Source organism: Mus pahari, chromosome 1, assembly GCF_900095145.1.
Source record: "Mus pahari chromosome 1, PAHARI_EIJ_v1.1, whole genome shotgun sequence".
NCBI classification, from domain to species: domain Eukaryota; kingdom Metazoa; phylum Chordata; class Mammalia; order Rodentia; family Muridae; genus Mus; species Mus pahari.
Window position 1 is genome coordinate 167893272 of NC_034590.1, and position 15602 is coordinate 167908873.

At 42.3% G+C, this 15602-nt stretch overlaps 1 protein-coding gene across 2 annotated transcripts in view; it reads right to left on the reverse strand.

Moving 5' to 3' along the window:
• Positions 1 to 13308, reverse strand: part of Ccdc186 (coiled-coil domain containing 186) — a 33670-nt gene extending 20362 nt beyond the window's left edge. Inside the window, exons 1-4 of one of the 2 annotated variants that reach the window (XM_029539182.1) lie at positions 13103 to 13308; positions 4262 to 4926; positions 1448 to 1574; positions 385 to 513 (exon numbers count right to left, since the gene is read on the reverse strand). In XM_029539182.1, the coding sequence (XP_029395042.1) occupies positions 385 to 513; positions 1448 to 1574; positions 4262 to 4920 (915 nt within the window). In that variant the 5' untranslated portion in view covers positions 4921 to 4926; positions 13103 to 13308. Of the gene's footprint in view, positions 1 to 384; positions 514 to 1447; positions 1575 to 4231; positions 4927 to 13102 lie in introns of both variants that reach the window. The other variant, XM_021199156.2, reaches the window with a different exon arrangement.
• Between the last annotated feature and the right edge of the window lie 2294 nt (positions 13309 to 15602).

A 15602-nucleotide genomic window follows, 5' to 3' on the forward strand; every position in this document is an offset into this window, starting at 1 on the left:
TTTTTTTTTTTTTTTTTTTTTTTTTTTACAATTAGGATGTACTTAAACTTACATATTGCCACCTTGTTACTGTTTGTGATTTCGTTTTTTTTTTTACTTAGAACGTGTCTGTTGGAGCAGATGCATACAAATACTCTTAAGCCACTAGAGGGCATCAGAGCCCTGGCACTGGAATGACTGGTGGCTGGGAATCTTGTGACTGGATGTTAGAAAGCCAGCTCTGGACTTCTGGGAGACCAGGGAGCATCTTCAGTTGAGTCATCCTTCCAGCCCTTAGCTTCCTCTAAAAGCTTTTATGTAAACTCCAGCGATGTCATCACCCAAGTGGTACAGTCCAATAAACAAGAAACACCAAATTATCAAACTAATAGTGGCAGGAAATACCTGGTCCATCCGCTGGGCCATCTCTTTATGGATTTGCTGAACTGCATTTTTAGCTGTGACATCCTGTGCGACTAGCTGATCTTTGGAAGCTTTAATTTCTTTATTCAGTTCCTCTATTCTTAATTCTAACTGTAAAAAGAATGATTTCCAGGTTACATTTTATAGTTGTACCATGTAAGAGCAATGATACCTTAATTAATACACAACACAATGCAAATGAAGAATGTAAGGTACAGACTGTTCTCAGGCCCCTCACAAGCTTTACCCTTGTAAGTCTGGCTTACACGTGCTAGGCCTAGAGCATATAAAAACCAGTTAGCTACTGCATACTCAGTCTTTTTCTAAATGTGTAAAAGTGCAATAAATGCCTATTAAAACACACGAAAATGAGAACTTGGTTTAACTTGTTAAGACTCTAGAGCTGTCTGACACTGTGTTCATTAGCAGCTTTCTAGATGGACTGTAGGTCCACTCCAAGACTGCATTCCCCACTGTCTCACAGCACTTGCAGCTGAAGTGCATCTTATGATGCCCACATAAAGGAGGAAAGGCCCAAGGTACATCTCTCAGGACACACCAGTGCTGAGTTATGCTGTTGAACGACAGGACACTCACTCCTGTCCACAGAAGGAAAGCAGCTCAAAAACCCAAGAGCAGTTTTTGCTTTATTATCAACCTAAGCCTTTCCCGGTGCATCCATGCAGAAAAGACGCCATTAAAAGGGGCAGCAGATATCCTGGCATGGCCTTCAGAGTGGAGATCACCAAACTACGGGAATGCAGCCTGCTAAAACCCCAAGTCAAAGTGTCCCAAAGCCAGACAGAAGTCTCGAGGTGTTACTACTATTAACTACTTCTCCCTTTAATTGGTAAAAACTTAAATCAAGCCTTTTCATTATTTGGGCAGAAAATATGCTATATTTGGAACAGTTAAACATATCATAATTTATATAACATAGTTTAGAAAACTATTTAAATATGAAGCCGTTTCCTGCATTTGAAACGTTATTTTGTCTGTCTGAGGAGTTTCTAACTGAAGCCTGGCCCTGGAGACTGGTTTTTACCTGTTTAATTGTGTTCATATGCTGCTTCTCTGTTTCTGTTCTTTTTTTCAGTTCTTCTCTTAAACTGTCTTTTTCTGAACAAATATTTAAGATAAGTTCCTGATGATTCTTATTTTCTTTAATTAACCTAAATATAAAAGGGAAATAAGATATGAAATATTATCAATCTACAGATTAGACATAGACACCTCTGATCAATCCTCTCAAGTAGTCTTTTTATGCTAAAATACCAGATCTGGATAAGAACCCCCACACCTAATGATACCTTCTCAGACCATGTCCTCCCCATCGAGTGACTGAGTGTGCTTGAGGTAAACTGTCTCTGTGTCTGTCACTACAAGAAAAGCAAGTAGACGAGAGAGAGGGCAAGAGCAGCCAGCTTTGTCACAGCCTAGGCACTCACACTCTGTTGATTTATATACCAGATTTTTAAAAAAAAAACAACAAATCTCTTGTCAATTAGCCCTATTAGGCTACCACTGAGCACACCCACAGCCTTAACTTGTTTCTTTGATATTCTTTGTTATTTGGTATTATTAGACGTTATGTACACATTCCACACAGAATACTGTTCTTTTAGAGTTTATGCTGGGTCACTGAGCAATACTACTGATACATGAGATAACAGAATAAAAAGGGTGGAGTGGTATTTTCCAGGATCCAGAAAGTAGACAGAGGAGCTTAGATCCACAGGGTACAAAGTTCCAGGTTCAGACAAGTCCTGGGGATTTAATGTACAACACAGTGGTAGTAGGGCTGGGCGTAGTAGAATACACTCCCAGCATTAAGGTCCTCTAGCACAAAACAGGGAGAAGAGGATGAAAAAAAGAGGGGGTGAGGGAAAGAATGAAGGAAAGGGAAGGGAAGAAATGGGAGAGCAGGGCATACAGCAAGACCCAGACCCAGAGGAGGGAGGAAGGAAACGGTATTCTGAACAGGAAATTTGCAAAAAAGAGTGTATCATAAAGGTTTATGAAACACACAGGTAACTAGCTATATGAGAGGATAAACATAGTAACCAGTCTGATTGTAGAATCATTTCGAAATGACAATATATACAATTTTGTCAGGAAAAAACAAACAAAAGAAGATTCAGTAAATGGGAATGAACATATAATCAAACATCTGGGAAAGGATGCATTTATGAAAATTTCAATAAAGGAACTCAAACAGTGTTCTTTATAAAAAAAATTAAATGGAGATAAAAGTTAAGAAAACATCTAGTTGCTTACCTGAATCAACAAATGTTTTACTTGAAATTAAAAGTATTATATGTAAAGCAAAAGATCAATGCAGGTTACAGTAACACTTATATGACACCTCAATATCCACAAGAGTAACCCCAGGCAAGCACAGTCTCTCTCACAGGAGAGAGCACTGACTCACTCCACAAGTTCCAGGCTGCTGCTGAGCCACTCCCTACTCTACTGCCCACTGCTCCCTCTGCTGGGTGGACAAAGAACTTGTCTGTTTTTAAGCCTAATACTGTTTAGTTCCATCCAACAACTCGCAGCCAGATGATTTCCAGTAACAACTGATAAAACAAGTCAGAAGCTTGGCTCTGTAGATATTTCCATCTGACCCGAACAAGTTTCTTAATCTGCCTCAGGTACCTCATAAACCTAAGGATGAGTGAGAGTAGGACGTGTTGCATATCTGTGCACATTCCATGAATTAACATGTGCCAGTCACATAATTAATAGTATATGAGATGATTATTAAATGTATGTATCTTAAAATGTTTAAGATCTAAGGAAAGTAGGAAAGGGTATCAGAAATAAGCATTGTGTGTGTTGGGGGCAGGGGTGATCAGAGTAGGTCCAGACTGCAGGGGAGTGAAGAAGTTACCCCAAGCCTAGAAGGGCTGGAAGCACAAATGTCTGAGACATGGAAGCACAGAGTGTATTAACAGGTCAGCAGTATTCCAAGTGAGGATCTAAGTGAGCAGAGGTGCTCGTGAGAAGGCACTGGAGTGTCATAGGCATGGGATCCCCAGAAAAGGGGAGATAGGAGAAATGGCTCCAGAAAGTTTCCTCTGGCTTGCACGTATGCACAACCCTCATATCATAACACAGTCTTTTTCTTATTAGAAAATTTAAATTTAAGAAAGGTAAAAAAATAGAAAATGAATACCTGCAGATTGAAGTTCACTGGGAAAAAAACAATGAAGAGTGAGCAGCTCTGGGGCAATCTGGTGGCTTTAACAGAATAATATGGAATACAACAAAGCAAGGAGAGTCAGTATCTATCAAACAGCACTCAGGGCGTGGTCAGTGTGCCCTGTAATCCTCAGCGTAGTGTAAAAGTGTGTAGTTTAGTGAAAGATAGCATATATTATTTTTCTTTGTAACAGATTGTAACAGTATGCCCAAACTTATATATCACTTTACTATAAAATGTACAATAAAAATATAGAATAAATCCTATTAGAAACAGGCTGAAGGAAATAAAACTTATCAAAACACTATACAAATAGATGTTTAAAAGCAGAATGTGCTCAACTAATTCTCCTGTTCTCTAAATTGTAAGCTTCTGAACTTAATTCATGACTTTTCATGTCCCTTTGAATTTATTTTGACATACCTAGTTTCAAAAATGAAAACCTTGAGTTGCTCCCTAATGAACACACACTCTGCTTTACTACTGAAAGCAAGCAGCAAATGGAAGCTGCTCAGTTACTTGGGGAAGTAGACCAACTCTGCATGGCTGCATTCTGAAACGAAATCAGACAGCAGAGTCCTCTCCTTGAAGGAGCGGGAGCCCCCGCAGCAGCAGCAGACTTACTGTTTAACAGTGAGCTCCTGTTGCAAGTACCTGCTGTGCACACACTTCTCAAACAGGGCTAAGGCCTGCTCTCCTTTATTCACTCCATTTGGTACTTGGTGGTCCTCAGCAAACTCAGCAGATAAGAGCTCAGATTCGATTTCTCCCAACAAATCGTCTGAGGCTGAAACAGTCTTCATCTTTGAAATGAGTTTCCTGGTGCAATCTGTATCGTAGAGGCTTGCTGAGGTCGGCTTTGGACTACCAGCTTCTGTGGGTGCAGATGACGTTAACTCTGCCAGTATCTGTGTTACTGTGTGTTCTGGCTCCCTGGTTTTTGACACTTGTTCTGTAAAGTCTCCGCCAGAAAAGTCATCTATTTGTCCAGAATCTTCTGGGCATGTGTCTGTATTAGCACAAGAATTCTCACCACTGCCACAGTCTGGAGTATGGCTCTCTTGTACTTCGATCTGACTACAGTGTTCATTAGTCTGACATAAAATTCTGTCAGAGTTCAATGACAATAGTTCAGGTCCCGTTTCTAATTTGCTGCTTTCGTCACCAGAAACTGAGATGCATGAGTTGTCCCTCAACTCAGATGTTTTCTCAGTAGTCGCATCAGAAGAAATGGAGGCGATGTGTTCCGTCTCTGACATGCTGACTGGCACCAGTTCACTTTGCATTTCTTCAAATCTGCTCCTGATCTTCATTTACATCTAAGAAATCAAATTTTAAAAAAATTAGACTAAGACACCTTTGCACACACTCCATGACATGACCATGAAATGTCCCATTCATAATTCCTCTAATAAGGGCCTCCCCTAGAGGTAGAAGAGAGATACCCAGAGTGGACACAACCAGTGGGGTCACCATCGTGACCCTTCTTTTCCGGCATGGGGCAGAACATGTAATGGGAACATTAGGAAGGCGAATGGCCTCCCCTTCCGTGGGCACACGCTACTGAAGCCCTTTAAGGAGACGAGCAAAAGGACAGCAGCTAAAGCATTAGGCAGCAGTCTCAGAGCAGGACACACCAGTGAGTGATGACAAAGCTCACCAAGAAGGAAACTTAGAGCCAGCACCTGATTCAGTGCAGACCGAGCGGTGACTCACCTGTGCCAGGAGCAGCTTCCCCCTGACAGGGATCTGGGAAGTTCCCCTGCTTGTTTCTAAGCAAGCATTCTCTTCAGTGCAAATCAAACACTGTCTAGGTCAGTAAGAGCAACATTTCACTTGACTAGGTGAGAATACGCTGTTAACATTATTTACAAAGGTTCCTCCTCTCTCTTCTTTATGGAAAATTAGTCAAATTTTTCCCTGACGTACAGAATACAAAACCTTCTACCAGAGGCTGGAGAGATGGTACAACAGTTAAGAGTGCATACTGCTCTCAAGAAGGACTCAAGCTCAGCTCCCAGCACCTGTGGTGGGCAGTTCACAACTGCCTGGACTTTCCGCTCCAGAGGATCTGAAGCCCCCTTCTGGCCTCCGCTGGAACCGGTCTCATATGCACAACCCCTAACCCTGACACACATATACACAGAATGAAAAATAAAATTTAATACAAAAAAAAAAAAAATCTAGCCAGGCAGTAGTGGTGCACACCTTTGATGCCAATACTCAGTAGGCAGAAGCAGGTGGATCTCTAAGTTCAAGGCCAACTCAATCTACAGAGCGAGTTCCAGGACAGTCAGAGCTACACAGAGAAAAACAAAACAAGCCGGGCGTGGTGGTGCACACCTTTAATCCCAGCACTTGGGAGGCGGAGGCGGGCAGATTTCTGAGTTCCAGGACAGCCAGGGCTATACAGAGAAACCCTGTCTCAAAAAACCAAAAAAAAAAAAAAAAAAAAAAAAAAAAACCAAACAAAAAACCCCTAGTGGTCTAGATGAAAAGAACTGCCTGTGACTCTGGCCATGCTTTAACAGCGCACAGACAGGCAGATGAGTTACCAGAGATGAGATTAGACTGCAGTCCTAATAAGGATTTCTGTTATGAAGTATGCACATGGTAAAAAAGATTCCATTTTACAACAGGAAAGCATATGCTTCCTTCAAGCTTTGAGAAAGGCGATGATCAGAGTATAGAGACAAGAAGAGAAGACTGGCTGCATAGACCCCTCAGCACTAAGCAGGAGGGCATTTTGTTAAGGGTGAATTATAATAAATCCTAAGACTTGTACATTTGATTTTACTGTATGAATCCCAGCACCCAGTGACCCCTCAAATACTTGCTGACCTAAAGTTTGCATAAAATAAATAAGGCTAGTGCTTGAAGAATGTTATTCCAGGACTGCAGAAAGGAGTCAACTGTAAGGAAGAAAAGGCCATCTTGTCTGTCAAACATGCTGTTCCTTTGGACCACCTGTGGAGACAATGATTACTGCAGACTTAGACCTCAGGCTCCCAATCACTTGATTATGTATTACTTACCTCCAAATGACACAAATGAACACCACCGTGCTGTATATGCTTCGTAAGCAAGCTGGTATTGATAGTAAAGATTTTAGACCAGACAAATAAATGCAGTGAACACTTGAAAATCTCAGTAATTTATTCCAAAATCTTGGAATGAAAAAATGAATCTCAGGCAGGTACACTAGCCTCAGAGCAACTTACAAACTAGCTCAAAGTGACTCTCTTTAAAGATATAATAACCTGTGGTATGATATACAATAAACAGTTCACTTAAAGTGAAGCTCTTTAAAGATACCACACATGCTACGTTATGGAGTAAATGTAAGATATACTACGCTACTGCTAAAGTTAAAATCTTACAAATGTAAACCTGCAGTGGCTTTAAACATCATAACTAGCTGATGTTCTACCAACAGAGGTTGAACTCACAGCAGACGAATACATGCTGGCTGGCAGATAAGGAATGCCTTCAGAAGAGAACAGACGACAAAGGCATTGTGACTCCCCAGCATTCCGTTAAGTAGAAAGAAATCTTATCAACAACTTTAAGAGTTTTATTTGTGTATCATGATTTGTCAACAACAACAAAAAAAACCACATCCTTTCATTCTGCTTCCTTGGTCTCCAGGGCTTGCTCTCTTATCTTTCTCCCTACATAGCATTTACCCAGTTAGCTGATGGAGCAGTAACTCATAGCTGATGCCTAGATGAGAGTTTCCAGTCCTGCACCCCGAGTTATAGACACAGAATTATCTAACCCCTCTTCATGCTGTATTAGTCTACATGAATAGGCGTTCCTGTTGGCGCTTTCTCCGAAGTCTTAAACTCAAGCTGGCTAACCCTCAATTCTGCCTCTAGTGCTTGTAACTGAGTACCCATGCACAGCATCATGTGCTTGGTCAACGAACGGCTCCCTTTGCTCCCGTTGCTTTCGGAATCTATTAAGCAATTGTTCTCCTGCTTTTCTGATGCTATCCCCTCCCTGTGACCCAACCTAGGCCTCATCTCACACCTGGAACACTTAGTTTCTTGATCTCATTCAGTTCTCTTTCTGTAATCTCAAATCAAAGGGCAAAGTAGCTAAGAGAAGGGCAGATTATTTGTGACAGTCATGGGGGTGGAGACAGGCTTGCTAAGAGAGGTGACAAATCACCAGATTCAGAAGTGATGAAGTATGTAGTATCCTGGCTGTCAAAAGGCACCAGGAACTACCTGTGAAGTGAGCCCTCCACTGTAAGAGAGCAAGTGTGCAGGCTAGGAAGCTGCAATACTGTTCCACACTTAGCTCCTCTTTAGTCATCAAACAGCCAGCTCAAGTCATGCACCCAGACCGGCCTCTCCCTTCTTTAAAGTTTCAGGTAATGAAATTCTGTCTCCACTCTACAGAGGCTAGCCAGAGAAAAGACACAAGCTTGTCTCTCTTGGGAGGAGGGTTAGGCAGACACTGTTACATCAAGCAGTTAGGGACTAAGTTTCAAGTTTTCTTCAGGGAGAATAGGATCTCCCCCCACCCCAACCCCATCCCCCTTTTTTCAGTTTTCTTTTTTTTTTTTTTAATGAAATCACTAAGATTCCTGAGTAAAGCAGTTATGTAAGTTTCCAAGCCTGATCTCTGGCCACGTCCAGCAAGGGCTGCTGCTCTACTGTAATGCCTTGCTCCATCGGGTCACCCACTGTGCACTGTCCATGGATCGCCCTCTGTTTTTCCTTTCAGTCTACCCAGAGACTGATTATGTTTGAGGACTTAATGCCCTATCTTTCTTCAAACCGTCCCTATTACAAACACAAGAACAATTTGTACATTGGAACACACGGTCTACAGTCATGGGAAAGATACGGCCTTTCTTGACCCTTCTGAAGAGGCAGCCACCTTTTAAATGACTGCAAGAAAATTTACTCAGAACTGAAACTTTGTAACATTAAACAATAACAGCAATAAGCAGATAAACCTAAGAGATACACTCTGCACCACATTTACTACCATCTTTGCAAATACTCTTCAGTGCTTCACAATGGCAGAAGAACCCACTGGCTCTGTGAAATGAGTGGGGTGGACAGCATTTAGTGGGCAGGCTGTAAGGAGAGTTCTAGTGTTCAGACAGTGCAGAACAACAAATGTGTCTTACAATCTATGGGAGTTTCACCTAGGTAACCAAACCAAACAAGCTATGTACCCAAGCTTAGAATTTGTTTTGTGTGCCTTATCAATTAACAACTAAATTTAAAAGACAAGGAACTTACATAGTGTCTCTCAATATGTCATGACCTGTAAAAAGGTCATTATACAAATTGGCATCTGAGAACCATTAGGACTGTACATTTGTTTGTTGATGTCCCAGTGAATACTGACAGGAGACCAGAGGAAAAGGTGATGTTACAGAGAGTCTGTGCTTGTATATGTAGCAAGGGCAACACCAAGGACTATGTAAGAACTGCAAACAGAACCAACCAACCTCATGAGAAGCTCATCTTTCCACCACTAACTAGGCGACAGGAGCGTCAGCCGAGTTCCCTACAGGCATCCCCTGTTAGCGGACGCTCATGTACAGCAATTTGGAAACTGTCCAAGTATTTGGGTTTTTTAGAAGGAATGCTGTCGTGAAAATTATGGAAGATTAAACAGCCTACTACCAGTAAGCTACAAAAGGAGAAAACAGGAAACTTAGGGAAGAGCTGCAAGCCTGTTTTAAGTGCTGGTACAGACCAACTTCAGTCACAGATACACACAGGAAGTAAGTATGCTTATTGACTGCGACATGCACTGCTATTCTGACTTTGTAATAACTGTTATTCCTGAGGAAAAACACTTGTAATAACAAAATTCCTCTCAATCACTTGCTGCCCCCATAGTTCCTCTGTTGCGGACACAGCAGTACAGGCCTACAGTGGGAACTGGGCGGTCTGCTGCCACACAGCAGCGGTAGCCACCAGTGGAGGCATCATGCCGAGCACCAGCCCAGAGCCTCTTGCCTTCCTTAATGAACACACTCATATGTCTAGAAAGTTATTCCACACAAAACTACATAACTGAAAACATTAACAGCTTTCAGTACTATTTCTGGTTTCCCATAATTAGTTCTATAAGAACAAAACTGTAGGCTGGCTCACAAAACTATAAATAGAAACTGAATTCAATCTACAGATAATTGGTAACAAGTCATCAGATAAGCGTCATGCAAAGGAATCAGCTCAAAAATAAAGTCCAAAGTGTTCCCTGCCAAATAGACATGGGGCGGCTTTTCCATATGGACATTGGTGTAGGTACTGGGAACATGGTGCAAAATAAAACAGGCACCCTCAGGTACAGGCCTCAGGTACAGTCTGACGGATACTGAGCCTGTTAAATCTTTGTTTTGCTGCTGTAAAATGCTGAGACCACAGATCAAAATCCTTCCCACTGTAGCAGTATAAAGCACACCACACTTCAGGATAAAGGCTTGCCTTTAAATCCAGTTGAATAATCTTAGTTCAAATACTTTTTATAATTTTTAAATTATGCACCACTCCACCCCCCAAAATAATTCTAGCTGTATACTTACTTCTCAAGTTAATATGCATTAACATATGCAACCTAGGCATGTGAGATCACTTATTCAATAAAATGGTTTCCTGTCCTTTGTAAGAAAATATAAATACTTTAAGACAGTTTTTGCATATTTCCCAAAAGAGTTTGAAAGTAGCATAACTAAAGTAACTTACTTTCCTTTCCTGTTAGCTCTAGCAAAATTCTGGTCTGTCATCTCAAGTCAAAAGTAAAAAATTAAAAAGCATCCAATCATTTTCTCCTCATATTCCTAAATAGTAAATGTTGACACACTTTGCTAGATTAAGCTTTTAAATTAAAATAACAAAGCAGAGAAACAGAAGAGAAGCTGTCTGTGTAAGAAATACTAGTCAGACATATTCCCTAATGCAAAGAGCGGCGCTGGGGCTTCACAGAGGGCAAGCTTATGTAGACCCATTCTTACTTTAAGAGAAGAAAGCTAAGACAATTGTTTCAAAGATCTCTAGAACTGGTTCTCCAAGAAGGAAGACTTCAGATTCAGCAGTCAAGCCCAATTACAGTTTGAATGTACTGAGTTTCCTCAGCTCTCTATCCGTCACACAGCCCACAGTTGCTTCTGTCCTCTTGAATTTTCCCTACTGCTTCTTCGGTGAGACACTGGATGGCTGATTCAATTTGCAGCAGTAACACTCTCACCTCTGTAAGAGGCAATCATGGTCTGGGCACTTTAGACTCTAAAATGGCTTTTAAAGTATTAAGGCATAAAAATTAATACAGAACTCTAACCTGAAGCTACTTGTACAGAACTTATCAACTGCAACAAAGTCTAAGAAAATGTAAGTATTTTTATTTAACTGTTCTTTAAAAAAAATCTGAAAATGGGGCTGGAAAGATGTCTCAGCAGTTAAGAGCCACTGACTGCTCTTGCAGAGGTCATGAGTTCAGTTCCCAGCAACCACATGGTGGCTCAAAACCATCTATAATGGGATCTGATGCCCTCTTCTGGTGTGTCTGAAAACAGTGACAGTATACTGACATACATAAAATAAATCTTAAAAAAAAAATCTGAAGACCAAATATAAGAAAAATGGATTCAATTAAATAGAATTTCTACATTTACTAAAAAAGTTGTACTTATGCCTGAATTTGATTAATTTGGTAAGATTTAGTTTTATTAAAAACAACACCCATTTAGTACTTACTACATAACCCTACAATGAATGATCAGCTCAAGCTTTAAGAAGTACACTCATGACAGTTAGCATTATCCTAGAGCTTGTTTCCGCTCTTGGTGTCTACTGCCCCTTTACCCAATAGTTTACTTCTTAGAGCAAACGAACTCTCTGTTAAGCAAGTTCAAATAAGTTTGAAATGGTGTAAGATTACAGTAGCATCTATAGGTCTAAATTATCTATCCTGTTGTTACTTCTAAAATAAATACTAAATAAAACTAATGTAAATGAAGTGATGTTTATGAGAAGAATCAAAACTTGACCTTAGTCATTTAAAGACAAAAAATAATAGAAAAACCTTAGTTTTATTATTAAAGATAGACAAATTAGAATTTGAAATTGAATATTCTCTCTTTACAGTGAGTTGAATGGCTTTTGTAAACCAGGGTAGATGCTGTCAAATGGAAAGACAGTTTTCTCAGTAAGGCTGCCTGGGTTCCCAAGCATCACGGCTTCCTCAGAGAGCTGGGCTGAGTGTTCTGTTTATCAGTCATTTTTCAGAACTGAACACACTAAGCAATCAGCTGCTGCCGCACTACACAGCATCAAAGAATAAGTCTTTGGTTCCTGTGTGAAGGAACTATAAAGGTTTATGAGTGGTCCCTTTTCTACCACACAGCCTTTCAGTCTGCACAAAAAATATCAGACTGGGAAATGTCAACTCTGTTTTTAAAAACAAACACCTTAAGCTCCTATTATTTTGAATTAGAAAACGTCTTCAAAAACTTAAACACAGTCCCTGCATCTTCTGGTAGCCTTCCAAAGTTATACTTACCTATTATCCTGTACAAAGGAGAAGGCCTGGTGCAACAGTACAAGATTATGGCCTTACCAAAATCTTCACTGAACATGGGAAGACCAAAAAGGAACAATAAAAGTAGTTGGCCAATCATTACTGTTGTTTCATTTGTGTAACCATTAATTAACGAAGAGCTAAAAAGTAGCTGCACACGGTGTACTTGATACACAAGACACATCAGTTTCAGTATCACTTGTCTCTGGGTCCTTAATCTCCTTCACAATGTGTACACTACAGGCATAAAGGCCACATCCACACTAATAAACCTAACACTTAGCAGACTGACTTTCCTTGGGATGGCTACACGTGCACCTTTGAAATACTGTCATACTGATTCGTTTCATATTTTCCTCAGACAAGCATCCTGTGTACCACTTCAGAAGAAATGAAAAGGCTGAACATCAAAGGAACGTGACACTGGGTCTGAGAAATCTTTCTGGTTCGCTGTCATATTTTTATTGTATTCTTTTCTGACTCTTAACAAACGGAAGCGGCCGGACTCCAACCCAGGTGTTCTGCGTACAAACCCGAGTCTCTCTCTTCTCTAAATAAAAATCAAGATGTGACTATTTAACAAGTTACGAATTGTTAGCAGCTGAGCCATCATTCTACCCGCGCTGTTTCCCTGGGATGGCTACTTTGAGCATATGTAGAAGGGGAGAAATAAATCTGAAATGATTTCCCTATCAAGATTCATGGAAATACATTGGGATCTTTGGAAATGCCAAACGCTGCTGACCGCGTCCCCGGAGATGCCGCGCTGGTGCGGCGGGGGAGCGGCCGCGCTCCGGGCACAGCCCCCGAGGGCCCCGCCAGCCCCGTCACGTCCACGCGCGGAGTCGCGGACAGCCCGGGGATAGCACCCCGTCACGTCCACGCGCGCACCCCGGCGCTCGCCGAACCCCCGGCGCCCGCCCGGGACGCCCCTCGGCCACTCACCGTCCGTCGTCCAGCCCCGGGCCGCACCCTAGCGAGGCCGATGGAGCTCCGGCTCCAGGGCCGGCGAACCCATGGCGGCGTCTAGCCGACGCGGAGTGGGTGAGGAAGTCACGCGCGGAGACCACTGCCGATCCCGGGCTCCCAGCCGAGGTTTTCCCCCCAAAACCCCTGCGGAGCTGACACATCAACAAAGATGGCGGCGACGCCTAAGCCGGCGCGGCTACAGCTGAGGGGGCGGGGCCCCCGAAGGAGCCAATCAGCGCGGCGCGGACCGCGTGACGCTAAGCACCTGGAGGCGGGCGTGGTTTTCGAGGCGCCACCTCCGGCCCCTGCGGTTTCTAGAGACCCCGCCCAGCATCTCGGTGCCACCTCCACCATCGCCCAAGGAGCTTGTAGCAGGCTGACTTCTGGGCTGTTGTCCAGTTGGGCCACTCTTTCCCTTTCCCACCCCAAGCCGGTGCTTTCTGTCGGAAGGAAACACCGGGGTCTGCTGGGGGTGTCTGCTATCTTTTTTCTTCACCCTTTGGCCAGTCATCTAATCAGTCAGTGGCATAAAGTAATAAAAGAGAACTAGAGATTGTGGCTTCCTGGTTCTGATGGTGCAAACTTTGCGCTGGCTGTGGGTGAGCCAAGTCAGCAGGAGCAGCTAACTTGGGCATGCGAACGTTTATCCCTGGGAGAGAGCTCTGCAGGGTTTCCATGATAATAATTGACCTGGAATCGCCAAGTGGTACCGGGTGCTACAGTTTACTAATAAGCTGTTGATGTGCTCCACGCAGAGGACCTAAGCCCGCCTGGGCTGGGTATCCTATCGGGTTGCATGGTTGCATGAAGGGTGTATATTATAGTGACTAAGCCCAGTTGGAAGAGGTAGGGAACGTGAGCAGTTTTAGTTTGGAGGTTTTGCAAACCACCTCTGTCCGGAGAAAATATGTTTTAAAGTTCTGGACCGTGTAGACATAAGTTGTAAGTGAAAATAGTTAAGACTCGTCTTCAGTGGCAAGTTTGTAAATCCAAGCATATTACTGTTAAACTACTTTCATAATTGCTGAGGAGGAAAAACTTCAATGTGGTATATTACTAACCCTCTGTCTTTTTTTAATCAGAAGATGACACCTCCTTCCTCAAATTATGGTAATGTATTACAGTACATTTTACAATTAAAGTGCTGTGGTGATTTGAATAGACTCATGTATTTGAATGCTTGGCACTATTAGGAGGTTTAGCCTTGTTGGACAGGGTATGTCATTGTGGAGGAAGGCTTTGAGCTCTCATATAAATGCTTGAGCTACGCCCAGTGTGAGACATATCGCGTCTCCTCCTTGTTGCCTTCCAATCAAGAGGTAGAGCTCTCTGCTCTTTGTCTCAGCCCCTTGCACACTGCCATGCTTCCCAGCATAGTGATAACAGACTAAACCTCTGAACNTGTAAAACCAGCCTCGATTAAATGTTGTCTTTTATAAGAGTTGCCTTGGTGTGAAGAGTGTCAATTCACAGCAATGAGACCCTAACTATGGGTTGATCCAGGAGTAGTGGCTTATACCAGCTATCCAGGCATTTGGGAGGTGCAAGTAGGAACCACTTAGAGCTTAGCCTGCAGGAGACCCTTTCCCTAAATGCATACGTATATACATACATGCATGTATGCATACAGACATACATAGGTTTTCTTGCTTTGAAAGAATGGCTGGACTTATAACATTACTAGTAAGGTATGTTATCCCAAAAGGACGGGGAGGCAGTGAGTTGTTTATCTGTTCATATTGTTAGAAGTAACATTAGCATTATTTCTGAAGTGTACTTCAGAACTTATAACTGGTAAGAAAATGTATTAAGTATGTCTGGGAAACTAATTTGTTAATCATGAGAGAAGAAATACAGGTGTAAAACCAAAGAGATGAGATGGAAATGCTGCAATCTGAAGTGGAAACGCTAAGGGTTCTTTGGAACGTGCTGGATGGTGTTCTGCTGGGGCAAACACATGAAGGAATGTTTTGTTAAAGTGGACACAGGCATGAAAGGCTAAGTCATGAAAGGCTAAGTGAAGGAATGTTTCTCTGAAGCAGACACAGGAGAGGATGTTCTGCTAAAGCAAGGGCTGAGGCCTGGCTGTCTCTGCTAGGTCATGCCACCACTGCTGATTCTTGTTTGCTGTCCTGACTCCACTGAACTGGACTGCTGGCATGTCTGTGAAGTGTCTGCATGTGGATCGAGCTGCTACTGCCTTCGACCCGTGAACTGAACTGATGATTTCCTGACAACACAGATGGGAGTTGCTCCAAAGAACCTTTCTAAACAGGTCCATTCCCCGCCAAGTCCCGTATCCTTTCTTTTCCACTACCTCTGGTGGGTGGTAGGCTACAAGGGAGGTTAAAGTGTTTAAGAACCATCATGAAAAAATAGGTTTTGAAAAAGCTAAAGTTACAACAGTCCTACATTTGGATTTAGAAATATCACAATGAAATTGGAGATTTATTTTTTCATGGAGAAGTCAGTGCTG